Source organism: Canis lupus, chromosome 5, assembly GCF_048164855.1.
Source record: "Canis lupus baileyi chromosome 5, mCanLup2.hap1, whole genome shotgun sequence".
Lineage (NCBI taxonomy): Eukaryota > Metazoa > Chordata > Mammalia > Carnivora > Canidae > Canis > Canis lupus.
The window spans coordinates 82,384,590-82,402,004 of NC_132842.1; the positions used below are offsets into that span (position 1 = coordinate 82,384,590).

The window sequence follows — 17,415 nt, forward strand, 5'->3', positions numbered from 1 at the left end:
GGCCCTGGGCTGAAGGCAGCACTAAACCACTGAGCCACCCGGGCTGCCCTACAGATGCCTTTTTAATACCTACTCTCAAAGCTCCACTTGCTCTCTCTATTCTAGCCTTTGCTTAATTTCATTTGACCTCTAGGTGTCCCTTACCAATTTGCCAGTTTTTTTATGTATTTTAAAAGAGATTTCACAATTTCTCTTCATTTGCAGCTGTTTGTTATGAGAGTTGGCCTGGATACCTGGTGTGCCAGGCTTCCAGAAATCAAGAGGTTTCTGAGTCTTAATTTTGTGTTTCACCTGGCAGCAGCAAACACCAAAGATTACAATGAAGACTTAGTCATGTTCACTTATGACTTTTACAAGATGTTTTGTGACACTTATTAGTATAAGGAAAGGGAGTTGGTAAGTGCCAATTAACAACAGAATTTTCAAACTGAGGGTCTGTAGAGCCTAGTATTCCATGTCTATCCATCTGTGGAAGTTTTGTCTCTTTCTGAGGTGGAAAGGTCAATTCTTTTAAAGTATGATGGACATGGCCTTGAGTCTGGGTGTGTCAGTGAGACCTGGATCAGCTGACAGCCTCTCTAAGGCTTGATTTGCTTATCTGCAGGATGGGAACAATCATATTAACACCCTTCTTGCAGGATTACTGCGGAGATCGATGAAATAGCATGTATTATGAAGTTCCTTGCAAGCGGGCAGCTACAGCAGCCTTTCCAGTTATTCCCTTTGGTGGCATTCTCTCCATGTGCTGCTGCCCTTTGGAAACAATGAGCCTATGATTTCTGTAACCTCCCAGTTGCTTCACATGGTGGTCCTTATTATATATTAGCAAAGCTGTGTTTTCTCTGTGGGCCACACAGTCCCACCCACAGCCCTTTACCAGGACTCACAATTTTGTTCCAGCTGGGTGAAATCTCCCATCAGATTGGGAAAGCATAGCATCTGCACCGTGGGCTCTCTTATCAGTTACTCCCCCAAGCATTAGTTTTTACCCGACCAATGAATGCATTAAACATTTACATCCATGTCAACAGGCTGATCCTGCTCTCTGGAACACACCTTGGCCCACAGTGGAAATTGTCAGTCTCTTAGGTTTTTGCCAGTCTGCTCCTGAAAGTGGATCTTATGTTTCTTTATTTTTATTAGTGAGGCTGAACATCTTTTTTTTCTGTATAATATTTCTTTTGTGAATTGCCTCTTCATTTCCCTTTCCTTTCCTTTCCTTTCCTTTTTCCTTTCCTTTTTCCTTTCCTTTTTCCTTTCCTTTTTCCTTTCCTTTTTCCTTTCCTTTTTCCTTTCCTTTTTCCTTTCCTTTTTCCTTTCCTTTTTCCTTTCCTTTTTCCTTTCCTTTTTCCTTTCCTTTTTCCTTTCCTTTTTCCTTTCCTTTTTCCTTTCCTTTTTCCTTTCCTTTTTCCTTTCCTTTTTCCTTTCCTTTTTCCTTTCCTTTTTCCTTTCCTTTTTCCTTTCCTTTTTCCTTTCCTTTTTCCTTTCCTTTTTCCTTTCCTTTTTCCTTTCCTTTTTCCTTTCCTTTTTCCTTTCCTTTTTCCTTTCCTTTTTCCTTTCCTTTTTCCTTTCCTTTCCTTTTTCCTTTCCTTTCCTTTTTCCTTTCCTTTCCTTTTTCCTTTCCTTTCCTTTTTCCTTTCCTTTCTCTTCCTGGAGAGAAACATACACACACAGGCAGAAAGAGAAGCAGGCTCCTCATGGGGAGCCTGATGTAGGACTTGATCCCAGGGCCCCAGGATCATGCCCTGAGCCACCCAGATGTCCCAGGAGATTTCTTTTCTTGTTGATTAGTTTTTTGTAATGGTTTTATTGAGGTATTCATGTAGCATCTGATACAGCCATTTAAAACGTACAATTAAATGGCCTGCATTGTATTCTCAGAGTTGTGTGACTATCAGCACTATTTTCAGAACATTGTCATTATCTTAGAAAGAAACCCACCACCCATTAGTAGTCACTCCCCACTTCCCTGTCCCCATCAGCCCTAGACAGTGTGCTGCTTTGTATCCTTATGGATTTGCCTGTTCCGGGCATTTCATGTAAATGGAATCATGTAACATATGGTCTTTTGGCTAGCTTGATTTAGCATAAAGTTTTCAAGGTTCATTCTTGTACCATTTGTCATTACATTTTCTATTGTCCAATATGCTATTGCATGGACAGACAGACCACATTTTATTTACTCATTCATCAGTTGATGGACATTTGGGTTGTTTCCACTTTTTGACTGTTATGAGTAATGCTGTCATGAACATTCGTGTACAAGGTTTTTTGTTTTTTTGTTTTTTTGTTTTTAAAGGTTTTATTTTTTTTTAAGTAATCCCAGTCCCCAATTTGGGGCTCAAGCTCACAACCCCAAGATCAAGGGTTGCATGCTCTACTGAGCCAGCCAGGTGCCCCTGTGAACAGCTTTTATGAGGACCTATGTTTTCATTGTTGCTTGTATGAGGAGCATTTTGTATAGCAAGACTGTAACCCTTATTTACCATATAGGCTGCAAATATTCACCCCTAATTTACACTTAGGGGTAGGAAGGCGGGAAGAGTAAGGTAATATGAATGAAACAGAACATATAGGGGCACCTGCCTGGCTCAGTCAGTGGAACATGTGACTCTTGATCTTGGGGTTGTGAGTTTGAGCCCCATGTTGGGTATAGAGATAACTTAAAAAAAAAAAGTCTTAAAAAATACAAAGAAACAGAACGTTTAAATTTCTGACCAATCTTTCATACTCCTAAGCATTAAGTTTATGCCATGCCTTCCACAGTAAGTGGGCCCTTGGGGCTGGTCTGCATGCCTTATAGGGCATTGGTGCTATTGCAAACACTCTTTCTGTATCTGTCTGTGTCTGTGTCCATTTGTCTGTCTCTATCTCTCAGGCTACCTGCGTTAGGACTGGGAAATGGGAACCAGGCAGCAGTTGGGGGTACTTTCCAACTTTGTCTCAGAAGCTCACACTTCAAAGTGACTGGCTGAAGAACCACCAGGGTTGCAAGTCATCCGTTAAAAGGCTTCCAGCAGCTTTGCTGATTCACCGCTGTTGCAGGTGGAGGGGATCTGAGGGGCTGGAGGTCAGCCAGCACTGTTTGTTCAAGGGCAAGCACTGGGGCCCTGAGCTTCCTTAATCCTCCCAGGGCTCGAGTCCAGAGACTGTTCTAGAGCAGCAGTTCAGTGGCTGGAGTTGAGGAGCCCAGCAGGTTTAAAAAAATCCTTGGAGATTGAGACGTTGAGTTCTTGACCGCTTTTTATCCAGGCCTAACATGAATTTCTGCACTTCCCCCAAATACTCTTCCAAAACATCTTGGCACTCATTTAATTTTTCTCGGTCAAGTCTCACAAAATATTTTAGTTTAATCCTATTGGGAGTAGTAAGTATACAATTTTTTTTTTTTTTAAGATTTTATTTATTCGAGAGAGAGAGAGGCAGAGAGAGCAAGAGAGGCGCAGAGACACAGGCAGAGGGAGAAGCAGGCTCCATGCAGGAGCCCAATGTGGGACTCGATCCCGGGACTCCAGGATCATGACCTGGGCCAAAGGCAGGTGCTAAACCGCTGAGCCACCCAGGGATACCCAGTATACAATTTCATGTTGGCTTCTGTCTGTACTTCTGTGACCGTATAGGTACAGCCTGTGTAGTTCCTGTTCCTCTCAAGATTTCCAATATAGGGAAGGTTTTAAAAGAGGATCTGCTGAACGCTAGGTGAATGTGTCATTTTTTAATGATCATGCACACGGTACCTGTTATACTTTAAATGCATGTGTTTGTAATCTGGCAGTCACGTTAATGAAATCATTTATTCAACATTTACTTTATCTCCTCACTGGAAGGGACCTCAGCAGTCACCAATCCTAGTGAGGAAACAAACCTAGACAAAGTCAGCCACGTGAAACTAATGGGCTGTACGAAGTCCAGATACATCCACCTCTAAACAATTGGTACCCAGCCTCCTGTTTGCTTTTGGCTTGGATCCTTGATCTTAACTAGTTTCATGGAAAAAGCAGTCCTTCCTTGGAATTGTCATGTTCTGTTTGCTCTCTCAATGAAAGCCTCACTATTTCTCCACAATCATTGTGCTCTTTGTAGAAAGCAGGTGGCTTTTGCCCTCAAGGATGAGCGCTTCTGTCTTCTGTTCTGGTTACTGTTGAGCTAGCATTGCCATTTGCAGGGCCTTTGCCCAGTCTTACTTCATGTTAACATTTTATTTGTCATGGGGGCCTGATGAGATTTCACCTCCCATTTTTAGAAGATGGGGCAGGGGTTCCAACACTCGGTTCCCCTTTTTATATGGTTCACCAGTATCACTAGTGTGGGTTTCTGTGTGACAGCAGGAATGATAGGGGCCAGTGTGGCTGCTTTATGCAGTGGGAACTTGTATCATTGTCTCCATTTACAGGAGGGAAATTGAGGTGCAGAGGGCTGAGTATTTTTGTCCAAGGTGCTCGGCTAGCTTTGGTTTGATGCCAAGGCAGGAGTGCTAACTGGGTCCCAGGAGTCCATCAGCAACCTTGGAGCTGCACGCAGAACCGTGTGTGTGTGTGTGTGTGTGTGTGTGTGTGTGTGTGTGTGTGTGTGAGAGAGAGAGAGAGAGAGAGAGAGAGAGGGAGGAAGAGGGAGAAGGCCTCGGCCTCATTCATTATGGTATCAGAGCAGCAAGGCTGGGTCTGGCAAAGCCTTCCATCTGCTCTTCTGGGGATTTTCAGTTTTGTCTCCGTAAGGAATTTCTGCTCATAAAGATTTCTCGGGTGACACATCCTTTGTGCAAATTACCATAATTTTCCGTTTCCCTTCTGAGAAATTTCTTCCTGTTGAGAAGTTTTGAGTCACCAGGTCTTGTAGAAAATGTTGTAAAGTTTTTCTAATAAATAGAGATGAAGCAACTGCAACTTTGTGGATAGTTTCTTTCTTCCTTTTTCTGCTTTTTAAATAGATAACATTTATAAGTGGCAAAAGAAAATGCAGAAATGACATGCAGTGAAAAATAGAGATCCTTCCTGCCCTTGCCCTGCTCCTCTGAGGAGCTCCCTTATACATTTCTTATATGTCCAGCGATTTGCACTTTTTTTTTGGTTTAATATATGAGCTTAGGATTTCACAGCCTGGTTTTATGGTTTTGGACAAACCACACAGCCCAGCTTCCCCTAGTAAGGGTCAGGTACTCTGTGTTAAGGGACTTAGAGCCACTCCAAGAAGAGGTACTTAAGTTTTCAAAGGATATTATAATATCTAGTGGACAGGCCATTTGCACAGGGTGCTCTGAAAGATCCTTGTGAGCATGTGTTAGATCTGGAGCCACGAGCTAAAGCCTTCTGGTGCCAGCTGGGGGTGACATTGTCCCATTTTTCACATCCCAGGGGCCCAGCAGTGTGGGACTTTCTAACTTATTTTTCTGCTTCTCACCCTCCCCTTTTCCCACTGTTCTCCATACTGATGCAGCCAGAGTGACTTTTCTGAAATGTAAGCCTAACCATGGCCCTCTCTTAAACCCTTGGCCAGGCTCCCAACTGTCAGCCAGGGTGAGCACTAGGGCCTGGTGTGGTGGGCGTGGCCCTGCATGTCTGACTCTAGCCTGTCCCTCCCGCTGCGTGTCTCACCACGTTTTCCACTCCTTTCTCTTGTGATGCTGAGGTGTGCTGTCCTGGCCCGCATGCCTGCGCACTTTTCTCTCATGCACCCCTCCCCCCATGGCTTCTGCAGTCCTCAATCTGAATCTCCTTCGTGCCTTTATTCACGTGTCTTGTTAGATGTGGCAAGGTACCGTACCTCCCAGGGGTGGCACCCCTTCAGAACTCCTCTGAAGGTGGTGGCAGAGTCTGGGACTTGCTCCATGGTGGAAGGCCCTTGAGGGTGGGCCCTTAGACAGGCCTGGCCTTGCTACCTGTGGAGCTGTCTGTTCCCAGCAGGCACCTGCACCAGGCAGTGCTCCGCAGTTGATGTGAAGTATGGGCCTGCTACCCTGTTCCCTAGCCCCCCCAGTGCAAAGATTAGCCCCCCAAATCTATCCATACTTAGCTTGAACGGGCACCTCTTCCCAGGCTTTCTGCCCCCGAGTGACACAGTAACAAACGCCTCATAGTAGAAGTTTGAAGCCAGGTGGGAACAAAGTCTGAGTGCTCTTTTGTCACATTGGACCAGGCCACGGCTCCCTCCTTTTTCTCCACCTGCTGTGGAGAGGAGCCGTGCCCTTCACTGGTAAAGGGGGCTCACTTGGGATAACCTGGTTTGTCTTGATTCATTTTTTCCCTTTTTGTTTAACTGCGTATCAGTCACAGACTTCTGTTAGAGAATACCTGATTCCACTTTTGCCAGGATTTGTGTGGTACTTCCTGTTATTTTTTTAGTCCTCACAATTCTCATGTACATGGCGGTTTTCCTGTTCAATGGGTGAACAGTCTAGAACTCAGAGAAGCTTGCCTGAGGCCACCCTGGTATGACTGGGGCCAGGATTCACATGCATGTCCTTTGATCTGAGTCTGTTGGTGTTCCTCTTTTTTATTTTAGAGAGGGGAGAGGGGCAGGGGTGGGGGGTGGGAGAGAATCCTAGCAGGCTCCACGCTCAGCACAGAATCTAGCTCAAGGCTCCATCTCTTGACCCTGAGATCATGACTGGAGCTGAAATCAAGAGTTGGACGCTTAACCAAGCCACCGAGAGCCCCTGTTTCCTCTTCTTTGTCCAGTATTTGCTCCCATAGGGACCCCAGTCCATCCTGTGGCTTATCTACCATCCCTCCCATAGACATCTCTGTGTTGTGTTGGCCCAACAGAACTTCTGCTGCGCCTGCCCTCCCTCTGCCTGCTGTCACTCCTCACCTGGGCCAGTGGCACCTGCTCTTGGCCAGTTTCTCAGGTGACCAGTTTTGTGTGGTCCGTGACTCCTCTTCTTACTGCGCACATTTGCCTGATCAGCTAGCTGACTGTTGGTTCTCCGGAACAGCTTCCCAGTCTGGGTCTGACTGCTTCCACTTCTCCACGCAGGGCCTCCATCTCTTGCTCTTCCCCTGTGTTCCTCTGCTCTCTTTGCCCCCTTGCGGTCACTCCTTTGCACCCAGTCTTCTGGGGGACCCCAGCGTACTTAGAAGAAACTCCAGAGCCAGACTTGCCTCTAAGACCCTGGGTGATCTCAGCCTCTGCTGTGCGGGCGTGGGCTTGTCTCATTCTCTCAGGTTCCTCCTCTCCAGGCATGCCAGCCCCTATGTCAGAGTCACACCTACCTCAGGGCCTTTGCATTTGCTCTCTGTGTGCCTGTAACAGTTCCTGGGCTTAGGGTGGCATGGCTGGTTCTTATACTTCATTCGGGTCTTTGCTTTAGTGTCACCTCCTCAGAGAGGTCTTCCTTGATTGTTTTCTTAAATAGCCTCTGCCTCTTTTGTCTCCACACCTTGTGCTTTTTTCACAGCATCTAGTATGTGAGCTTATCTGTTATACTTATTACCTGTCCTCCCCATGATGCTCATAACTCTAAATAGACCTACAACCAGCACAGGGGAGGCGCTCGTCTAGCACTGGTGAAGTGCTTTTGTCTTTTCTGTGTGTCTGCTCCCTGATTTAGAGGCCGTGGACCCTGAGAGGGGAAGGTGATCATTAGGAGTCGCTGCTCAGCTTAGTCGCCCCCATAGACTTTCTGTATATTGAAGGACATTTCTTCTTATTGCTTCTCAAATATGTATAGGTGCTGTTGTGATTAGTGGAATGGAAATTCTTTTTTCATAGTGGTTTTTGCCCATTATTTTCTCGGTTAAAAAGCGCCAAAAGTACAACTATTATTTCCTGAGGGTCTGCTGAATATTTGACCTTGAGTTAGTCGTACTCAAAAAAGCCAGGAATCACCACTCTGGACAGGCCTGTTCCTTGACTGGATTTATAACCATGTGGGAGCAAGGTCCTGGGGTAGGTGCTGTCAGCAGCTGTGAGTAAGCAGTCCCACCTGGCAGTGAGCTTATTAAACCTGGTAGCGGAGGCGGAGCAACACGTCGGCCTCCTTTCAGGCTGTGTCTGTGTACTGCTGCCCAGGGAGCACTGGGGTGGAGGGCAGGATGTTGGGAGAATGATCGGATGCCACCAAGTCCCCATATTCTGATTTCATCTTTCTGGAAGCAGAGCCCTTAATTTACCCTTTGTCAAGCTTTAAGAGTCCCCAGAGCAAGTACTAGCATGCTGGAGTCCAGACTAGTGTGGGTGCCCCGGGACCCAGGACAGCACTTTCCTCAGGGCCGGCCAGCCTTCCCACTCAGCCATATTCCTGGAGCGTGGGGTCCATTGGGGGTATGTGTGGGGGTCTCCATTCCCTCTTCAGAAGTGTGGAATATTAGAGATCATGGAAACTGTATAATTTGAGAAGCAAAGGCAGCGTTACAACTTAATTTTATATTTAGATATGGTTTTTAGGTGTTTAAAAATCAGTATTTTTTTGTAATACAAACTTCACAGAAACTACTACTGAGCCGTGGCTGGTAGGATTATGTAGAAGGTAACTGATTTTCAGAGTGGGGCCGTTACCCAGTAGAAGATAAAGTATCAGAATCTGTGGCTGTTGGGAAAGGCTGAGTCAGTGTGTTCATTTACCTAAGGGGAGAATTGATTTTAAAAGTTTGAGAAGCAGGGGCGCCCGGGTGGCTCAGTGGTCGAGCAGATATCTGCCTTTGGCTCAGGGAGTGGTCCTGGGATCGAGTCCCGCATCGGGCTCCCTGCAGGGAGCCTGCTTCTCCCTCTGCTTTGTCTCTGTCTCTCTCTGTCTGTCTCTGTCTCTCTCTGTCTCATGAATAAATAAATAAAATCTTTAAAAAATTTTGAGAAGCACAAGCTTAGTATAAGAGCTGTACTTGCTGGGCCAAGAGGAAAGCGCCAGAAGGGCTGGTTTTGTTGGTATTTGCCTCTCTGGCATGTTGCCCTGAAAAGGGATAGTGTCGCGGGGAGGATGGAGGGTCGGGCAGGTGGGTTTCCCGGATGCAAGGCTGGCCTGCCGTGAACGTCACTTCCCTGGCCTGAGTTGGTGCGTGCTAAGCTGTAGACGGGAACCACCTGTGTTGCTAGAAAATCCGGAATGCCGAGCAGCTGGAAGGCGAATGGGGCTCCCTCTCACCTGCCCCTGGACGTAAGATGGCTGTGTCATGTCCAGACCCGCAGCCGGGCACAACGTGTTCTGGGAGCCGGGGCTTGTCGTTTGTCAAAGTCAGCGTCTCGTTGTGTTGGGCTTAATGGCTTCCCTCTGTGTGGCAGTTTGGAAGTCCTGCCTGCAGTGTAGTGCTTGCTAATAACCTGGGTAATATTTCACGTTTGACAGGTGCCCCTTTGACTCGGAGATGGAGCAGGGCTCTGCGGACCCACTTAGAGCTCTGGGCAGGCGCTCCAGCCTTCACCCGGGAGCACCCTCGGGCTTCAACAGAACAGTTGTTCAATATAAAGTGCTTCCCCGACAGAGAAAATTGCTCTGAATGGTTCTTGCCCAGCGCCCCCCCTTTCCCTCTCTCCCTCTCTTCATGTTAATTGGACTCTGGGATTTTTCCAGATTGCTTTTAGAAAGAATAATGGGTTATGATTACAACGTCTTAACAAGGTCAAGTCACTAAATAGTTACCCCAGGTACCCAGCATAAAAGAATATGTAGAAACCATCTGATATGGTCTTCGGCCTAAAAATAAAACTGTGATTTGCATCTGTGCTTCCTGGTAACATTAGCTTGGCGAGTGTACCGTGTGTTGGGCGCTGTTCGGGCTCTGTGCTTACAGGATCTACCTGAAGTCTGTAACACACGTGGGAAGCGGTCCCACTGGCCCCATTTTGCCAAAGGAGGAGCTTTGCTGGAGATGCACCACTGGTGAGGCAGGTGGCCGAACAGGGATCCGGGTCCTACCTGGCCTGACCCCAGAGGCTCTGCTGCCTCTGTACTCAGGGTGGAACTCGACACCCAGGATAGCCATGTTCATAGTTTTTAGGTGGTCAGGTGGTGCCACGCGTGCACCGTGTTTCCTGGCATGTTGAAGAGACTCCATTAATGTCATTTCGTTGTTCCTGGGGGGAGGGGGTCATGGAGTCTGGGATCCCCCAGAATCTTAAGGGTTTCAGCACCCCCGGGGAACTCTTCCTTACGTTATCATCTGCCTGTGGATGTTTTGGAGCTGAAACGTGAATGAGATGCATTGTGTTTTCTGTGGCCAGGCCCCCTGCACCCTGCTCGGCTCCTGGGAAACCTGAGACCTGGGTCTTAGCACAGCCCCTGCGAGAGCGGCCGCAAGCATACTTGGAAATAACCCTGTCACTGCTAGATTGAGTGTGGCACCTGTACCTCACGTTCTTCTTACTAAAATTTTTGTGGACTTTTGAAAAATGTTGCCATACAAAAGTATATGAAATGTATGTTTAACTTAAATAATCTAGGTGTGTCCAAGTAAAGAAATGGAGCACTCCCAGTGTGTCAGAAGACCCCCGCTTGTCCCTCCTCCCATCCAGACAGAACTGTCATCCTGGACGTTTTGTTACTTGTTGCCTTTTCTTTCTTTTCTTTTCTATTTTTTTTTTTTTTAAGATTTTTTATTTATTCATGAGAGACACAGAGAGGCAGAGACACAGGCAGAGGGAGAAGCATCCCCCGAGCAGGGAGCCCGATGCGGCACTCGATCCTGGGACCTAGGACCCTGGGAGCATGACCTGAGCCAAAGGCAGACGCTCAACCAGTGAGCCGCCCAGGTGTCCCCGTTGCCTTTTCTTGACGGTTTTACCGTCCTATCCATTCTCTTGCTGTGAGCAACCACTTCAAAACTTAGTGACCTAAACCATCAGCAGTTTATTACTTCTCCCAATTTTGTGGGTTGACTGGGCAGTTTCTTTTGTTCCACGAGTTGTTGGGGTCAGCATTCATGTGACAGCATTCAGCTAGTAGCTGGGCTGGAGGGTCCAGGAAAGCATCTCCCGTACGGCTGTCTGCTGTTCTTCATGTGGGCTGTGCATGCAGCGTCTACTCCAGGGCCGCTCTGTGCCTCGTCCCTCTCCAGCAGGAGAGCCTGGACATCCCTGCGATGGGGTGGCTGGATTCCAGGAGAGCCACGCGGAATCCGCAGACCTCTTAAGGGCCAGGCCTGGAACTGGCACAGAGTTACTGCATCTTGGTGGTCAGAGCCACCCAAGTCCGGGTGGAATCTCCCAGCAGATGTGGTGGGATGGGGGGATGGTGGCGGCCATCCGTGTCCATGTTGCTTAGTTGGGCCTGTTTAGAATCCCACCGCGGGTCTCCTCTAGGTCCTTCAAGTTTTCATTCCCAAACAAATTCCTTGTGAGGCAGGCCAGGGGTGAGTGTCCAGCTGGGTGGGTGGCCATCTGAAGAGCATCCCACTTCTGACACCATAAGTCAGCCCCATTAATCAGGGACAACCACTGAGCAGCTGGCAGTGGCACAGGGAAGGTACCCGAGTGCAGTGAGGAGTTTCTAGAAGGTCATGCCAGTTTCTTGAGGGGACAAATATGTGCCGGTTTGAGGCTTCATTTTCTGTATCTGACGTGAGCACTTTGGGCTTGGTGGGCTCTGTGGTCTTGTTCTGTTTACATTTTCTTTAGTTCTCACTTTTAGGGTCTTAGAGTAGCTTTAAGGCCCACATTTATCACCCTTAAAGCAAGACAAAGTAAGGCGGAAGGGACCCCCCACACTTTCCCTTGAGTGAAAGCACTGTGTAGCAGGGGTGAGGCTGGGGGAGCCACACTTGATCCCCGGCCTTGGCGATGAGAGGCAGCAGGGCTGTTGATCATACGGTTGTTTCAGATCTCCTTGGATGGCGACGCCTCGGTGCGTGCGCTGGCTGGGGTGGGCAGCTCCCCGTGCCCGCGGGACCCACACGTCCAGCTGTGTGGCCCAGGCAGCCCGCTCACCTCTTTCCTGACCCCTCTAAGCTTGGCCCGATCGTGGTGGGTTCCTGTCACTGTGGAGCGTGAAAGGAAACAGAAGACAGTGGGAGGAGTGCCGTGATCTTCTAGAGCATTTCACGGAGCTCTGGACGGGAGGTTCTCGCTCAGCCCCCGAGGGGAGGACCAGGCCAGCTGGGCCCTTACCTGCTTACCACCTTGCCTTAGGGAGTAAGGGGCTGGTGGAGCTTTCTAGCAGGCTGCCAGCTGGGGGAGGTGGGTGCTGGAGGCAGCTGGGGGCCTCTGGGCTCCACCTGGTGAGGGTTATAACTTGCCTGGAGGGGGGCGGGAGCACTGGGGAGCCCCCGCGGCCTGCTGGCTCTCCCCCGGGCTGATGGCAGAACCAGCCCCTGATGGCAGAACCAGCCCCGGGAGCCAGTGTTTAGGCGACTCTTCAGCACGTGGCCTCCGCCTTTCTCCACCTTTCTGCTCCTTCCTTCCTCAGGCTCTGCTCCCTCCCTTCCTGGTCTCCCACGGCTTCCTCTGCTGCTTCCTCTCACCGTCTCCCCTTTTCTTCCTTTTTAGTCTTTGAATTTGTCAAAACAGGCACCCTTTGGGAGTATTTCTCTGTTGGAACAGCTCTGGGGGACCCTGTGTTGTGCCCCCCACACCCGCATCTGGCGAGGAGCATGGTCAGCATTGGGTGGAAGACCTCCTCCTGGAGGGGTGGGTGCAGGGAGGTGCCTGGCCACCAGCCACCTTCCCCCGACCTTTACTCCCCGGAAGCCTCTGAAATGAGAGCCGGGCCTGTGCCCTTTCCCTGGAAGCTGTGGCGGGGCCGCAGCACGAAGGCTCCTGAAGGCTCTTGAGGGCTCCTGGCAGGCGTGGGCCCCTGGCCCACCCCGCTGAGCAGCTGCCCTTGGGGCCCCCGTGGTACCCCGCCCCCCCACCCCGGGGGTGGGCCCCAGAGTCTCTTCTCAGGTTTACAGCAAGTCAGGTGGCCTTGCAGCTGGGGCAGGGGCGGGGGTCAGCTGCTGCTCCCGGTTGTTTCCAAACTTAGGACACTTCCTCCCTTCCTCCCTGGTCCATTGTGGGTATTGTTGGGTCAGCTGCCGGACGAAGGTGAAGGAGCCAGGCCCCCCCGGCGATGGGGGGCTTCTGCACCCGGCTTCTGAGGACATAGGCAGTGGCTAGGGACTGGGACTTGGCTGCCGGCCGCACCCGCCTTCACCCTCTGCCTGCCCTGTCGGGGGTGCGCTGCCTTCACATCCCAGGCCTGAGTGCCCACGGTCTGGGCCTTTAACCCGGCACCGGACATGGGTCCTTTCCAATGGAGCCCCGCCTCGGTGACATCCTCCAGCTCCCGGACACATAGCCCTGCCTTTGAAAACCTCCCAGACGCCACCGGGTGGGTGGGCTTCACAGCGTTCAAAGCTGATGGGGGGGCTGAGCCCCTCTTGGGGGGTGGGGTGGGCGTGGCTTTCCTTGCGGCTCGTTGTGGCCAGACCACCATACATGGTCACGGCTCCTGCGGTGACTCACACGGGGGGTGGGGGGTGGGGGGTGGGGGGCTGATGTCCCTGAACCGCGGGAGCCCGTGAGGGGCTGCTGGAACCTGGGGGCTAGGAGCCGCAAAGTGTCCTTCGCACCTGCCCAGAAACAGCCTGGGGCAGCTCCGAGCAGACCCAGGCGTCCGATGCCGGGCCAGGGCATGACAGCCTGGCCCTGGTGGGTCCGTGCCAGGGCCTGTGCCAGGGCTGGCGGCCTGTGATCCCAGGAGTGGGGTGCTGACTTTCATTTTGAAATTGGATCTTTCTTGGACCGAGGTGCCTGCTATTTTTCCTATAAAATGCTCATCTGAGATGCACTCTGGTGTGGCGCTGCTGCGGAGGCCCGAGCTGTTTTAGATACTTATTTAGCCCTGGCTTGTGGTAGTTGGTGATTATTCGGCACCAGGCCATGGAATTTTTCTGAGCATATTCACTTGAGACGGTTGTGGGATTTCCAGGCATTAATGAGGTCTTTGACAGAGAAACTGCGGCCAGACCAGCAGCTCTTGGGGTCAGGACCAAGGCTCATTCTTCCACCAGGGACCGACTGGAGAGGTTTCTGGAGGCAGAGGACTCCCCAACTTTATGTGGTTCCCTGAGCCTATGAATCAGAGAGAGAGAGAGATCCCTGCCCCCAAGGGCAGGACTTTGCCAGACCCTGTGCAGGAGAGGGTCCACTCCTGAGATGCTGGCAGATGGAACACCTGTCTTCCCAGACGCACGTCTCACCTGTATATGACAGAATGGGGGGAAAAAACCGAAATAAAAAGGTTTTCATAAAGCCAAATGTATCTAGTTGAAAGATCTGTCCTTTCTTCTAAGATTATGTCCTGCATCCTTTTTTTTTTTTTTTTTAAGATTTTATTTATTCACGAGAGATGCAGAGAGAGAGAGGCAGAGACACGGAGAGGGAGAAGCAGGCTCCCTGCAGGGAGCCCAATGTGGGACTCGATCCCGGGTCTCCAGGATCAGGCCCTGGGCTGAAGGTGGCGCTAAACCGCTGAGCCACGGGGGCTGCCCAATGTCTTTTTTTTAATGCTCTCAGTAATCGGTGCTTTGTGTTTGTTTTTTGACTTTTTAATGTCGTTACCTGGCAAGATGCAGAAGTGCTGTTTTGTGTTGGTCCCTCAAAGCTTTTGGTTTTGGGAACTTTGCTGACCAGTAAACCCAGGGATCTAGGAGCCACTGGTCAGCCTTGGCTTGCACAGGGAATCTGGAGCGATTTACCCTTTGTGGATGTAGTTCCCCTCCTCTGCCCCACATTTCTCACCTGGGAGGGTTGGGGTGGACTGGTCAGGCTGGCTGGCGTCCTTCCTCTGTGCTCACGCGAAGGCCCTGTGGCTTCCCAGCCATGGATTTTCCCCAGCACAGCCAGCAGGTCCTGGAGCAGCTGAACCAGCAGCGGCAGCTGGGACTTCTGTGCGACTGCACTTTCGTGGTGGACGGCGTTGACTTCAAGGCCCATAAAGCAGTTCTGGCAGCCTGCAGCGAGTACTTCAAGATGCTCTTCGTGGACCAGAAGGATGTGGTGCACCTGGACATCAGTAACGCGGCAGGTACCCCGTTGGGTCCAGGGCTGAGCTTGTGGTGGCCCTGTGCCGCGCAAGGCCCTCCTGGGGGCGGCCCTTCAGGCCCTGGGGTGGGCCAGGCCTCCCACGCAGGACTCAGGCCATGAGCATGTGGGCACCTAGTTGCTGCTACGTTTGCGGGGCCTGTTTTGACTGGGAGAGAACTGACAGGAAGGGCTCATGATAAGCTCATCATAGGGAACATAGGCTAGGCTTGTCAGGAGGGACAGAGAACAGGTGGGCTCTGAGCCCCCAACCCCTTCCCCTGGCTGAGTCTGTCCCGAACCCCTACCACAGGGCTGGCCCTGATGGGGATGGCCACAGCTGGGGCTGGGAGGGGGTCGGGAAGACCCGGCATTGAGGAGGGAACCGGTCCTGGATTTGGCTCCTGACCCAGGATGGCGTGACCTTCCACGGGAAGGTCAGGGCAAAGTGGTGTCCCCCCAGTTTACAGATATGGAAGCTGAGATCCAGAGCGGGCAGGTGACTGGCCTGGAGGTCACCTACTTTGTGGCAGAGCCCTGATGAAGGCCAGTGCTGACACCCTCTTGGTGGCGTGTCCTCCAGTGGTGGAGTGTGGTGACTGGGAGAGTACACGGGGGCGGGTGGGGGCGTGTTCACACTGCTGTCCCCTGTGCAGGGTAGGAGTTCACCTGGCCTTCGTGCAGGGTGCTGTTTACACTCTCAGTCCTCTGTTCACACCCTCTACTGCGCAGAGCAGGTGCTCACACCCCTGTCCTCCATGCAGGGCAGCCGTCACCCCCTCCGCCCTTTGGGGGCCTATTTCATTTCAGAGGCTGTGGTCTGCGCTGAGGGTCCTCGGGTTGCCCGCCTGCCCGCAAGTACGGGCCGGGGAGACGGTGGCCTGCCATCCCGCTACCGAGTCGGGCAGCTGAGGAGGCTGCTGGTGCCGGGCCTGGAGGCGGGTCCGTGATGGCTGTCTGTGTCCTTGGCAGGCTTGGGGCAGGTGCTGGAGTTCATGTACACGGCCAAGCTGAGCCTGAGCTCTGAGAACGTGGACGACGTGCTGGCCGTAGCCAGCTTCCTGCAGATGCAGGACATCATCACGGCCTGCCATGCCCTCAAGTCACTCGCTGAGCCGGCCGCCAGCCCTGGGGAGAATACGGTGGCCTCGGCCGTGGAAGGTAAGACACTTGGCGGGCTGTTCTGAGTAGGTGGCTTTGGAGGCAGTGCTGCCTCGGACTCTCTGCTTCTCTCTGGGCCCCAGTTTCTTATCTGGCCTTGCCTGCACCGTGGGGTGCTGGTAAGGAGTAAAGCCTCAGGAAGGGCCTCACAGGGGCCCATCTGCCTACCCCTTCCCCCATTAGCTGCTTTGTGCCCTGCTCCCTTAGCCCTCTGCACTTGGGGGTCGCTCCTCCTGCAGCTCTCTGCTGTCGGGCCCCTGGTGCCAGGTGTGGGACAGACGCTCTTGGTACTCTTTGCAGAGAACCCCGTTCCCCTCCCAAGCACTGACCTCTGACTGGTGGTATTGTCTTGCTTGTGAGGTGTGCTCCCCGACCAGTGTGGGAGCCCCACGGAAGCAGCGGCCGGGACTGCTTATCCCAGGCCCAGGCACAGCCTGGTGTGGAGGAGCTGCCCTGGGAACAGACTGCTAGAAAGTCCTGGGCTACCTCACCCCTCCAGGTGGTGGGCACGGGATGGGAAACGGCAGGTCTGTCCTGTTCCATGTCTAGGAGGAGACAAGAGAGCCAAAGAGGAGAAGGCAGCTGCTACCATGCTGAGTGAGCTGGACCCAGCCGGCAGCAATCCGCCCCCAGGCCCGGGCAGGGAGCCCAAAGAGGAGCGGGGTGGCCAGGCCGAGAGCACGGCCAGCGGTGAGTCGTGGCACCGAGGACCCGGCCGTCCGTCCCATCACCTCCCCAGGGCCCAGAGGTAGGGTGGCACAGGCTACTGTACCCCTTGAGTTCTCGTTCCCCAGAATGACCTGCTGTTGGCTTGGGGGCGCCTGTCCAGCCAGAGCAGAGGCACAAGCAGCTTGAGTTTGGATGTGCTGGGCCCCTGCTCCAGGCCACCGCCGCTGCCAGGGACCTGGTCTAGGAGAGCCATCAGGCCCCTGGATGGAGGGTCCTAATCCAGCCTCTGGTGTTTGCACACCACACCCAGGCGCAGAGCAGACGGAGAAGGCCGATGCCCCTCGGGAGCCGCCCCCCGTGGAGCCCAAGCCAGACCCCACGAGCAGCATGGCTGCTGCTGAGGCCGAGGGCGCCTTGTCGGAGAGCTCAGAGCAAGGTACCCAGGGGCCACCCGCACGCCCAGGTCCCCCGAGGTCCCTCCCCCTGCCCCACCTCCAGCTGATCCCACTGTGAGTCATGCCTTAGCTTTGGGCCCAAGTCATCTTTCCATTCTGGAAATCTGACCTTTGGTTGCACACCCAGCCTTGCTTCTGTTGGCACAGATGTGTTGCTGGTGCAGCGCCCGCACTTCTGCTGCTTCCCGGTGCTGCGCACCAT

General features: G+C 52.1%; 1 protein-coding gene and 1 long non-coding RNA gene across 7 annotated transcripts in view; both read left to right on the forward strand.

Moving 5' to 3' along the window:
- Positions 1-17,415, forward strand: part of ZBTB17 (zinc finger and BTB domain containing 17) — a 31,477-nt gene that overhangs the window by 8,797 nt on the left and 5,265 nt on the right. For all 6 annotated transcript variants that reach the window (XM_072828233.1, XM_072828234.1, XM_072828236.1 and 3 more), the window contains 4 exons: positions 14,726-14,932; positions 15,901-16,089; positions 16,639-16,779; positions 17,069-17,194. In XM_072828233.1, the coding sequence (XP_072684334.1) occupies positions 14,728-14,932; positions 15,901-16,089; positions 16,639-16,779; positions 17,069-17,194 (661 nt within the window). In that variant the 5' untranslated portion in view covers positions 14,726-14,727. The remainder of the gene's footprint in view (positions 1-14,725; positions 14,933-15,900; positions 16,090-16,638; positions 16,780-17,068; positions 17,195-17,415) is intronic.
- On the forward strand, positions 1,621-12,546 carry LOC140634385 (uncharacterized). Its single transcript, XR_012031889.1, has 2 exons — positions 1,621-9,088; positions 9,278-12,546. It is a non-coding gene; the product is annotated as an uncharacterized lncRNA (long non-coding RNA).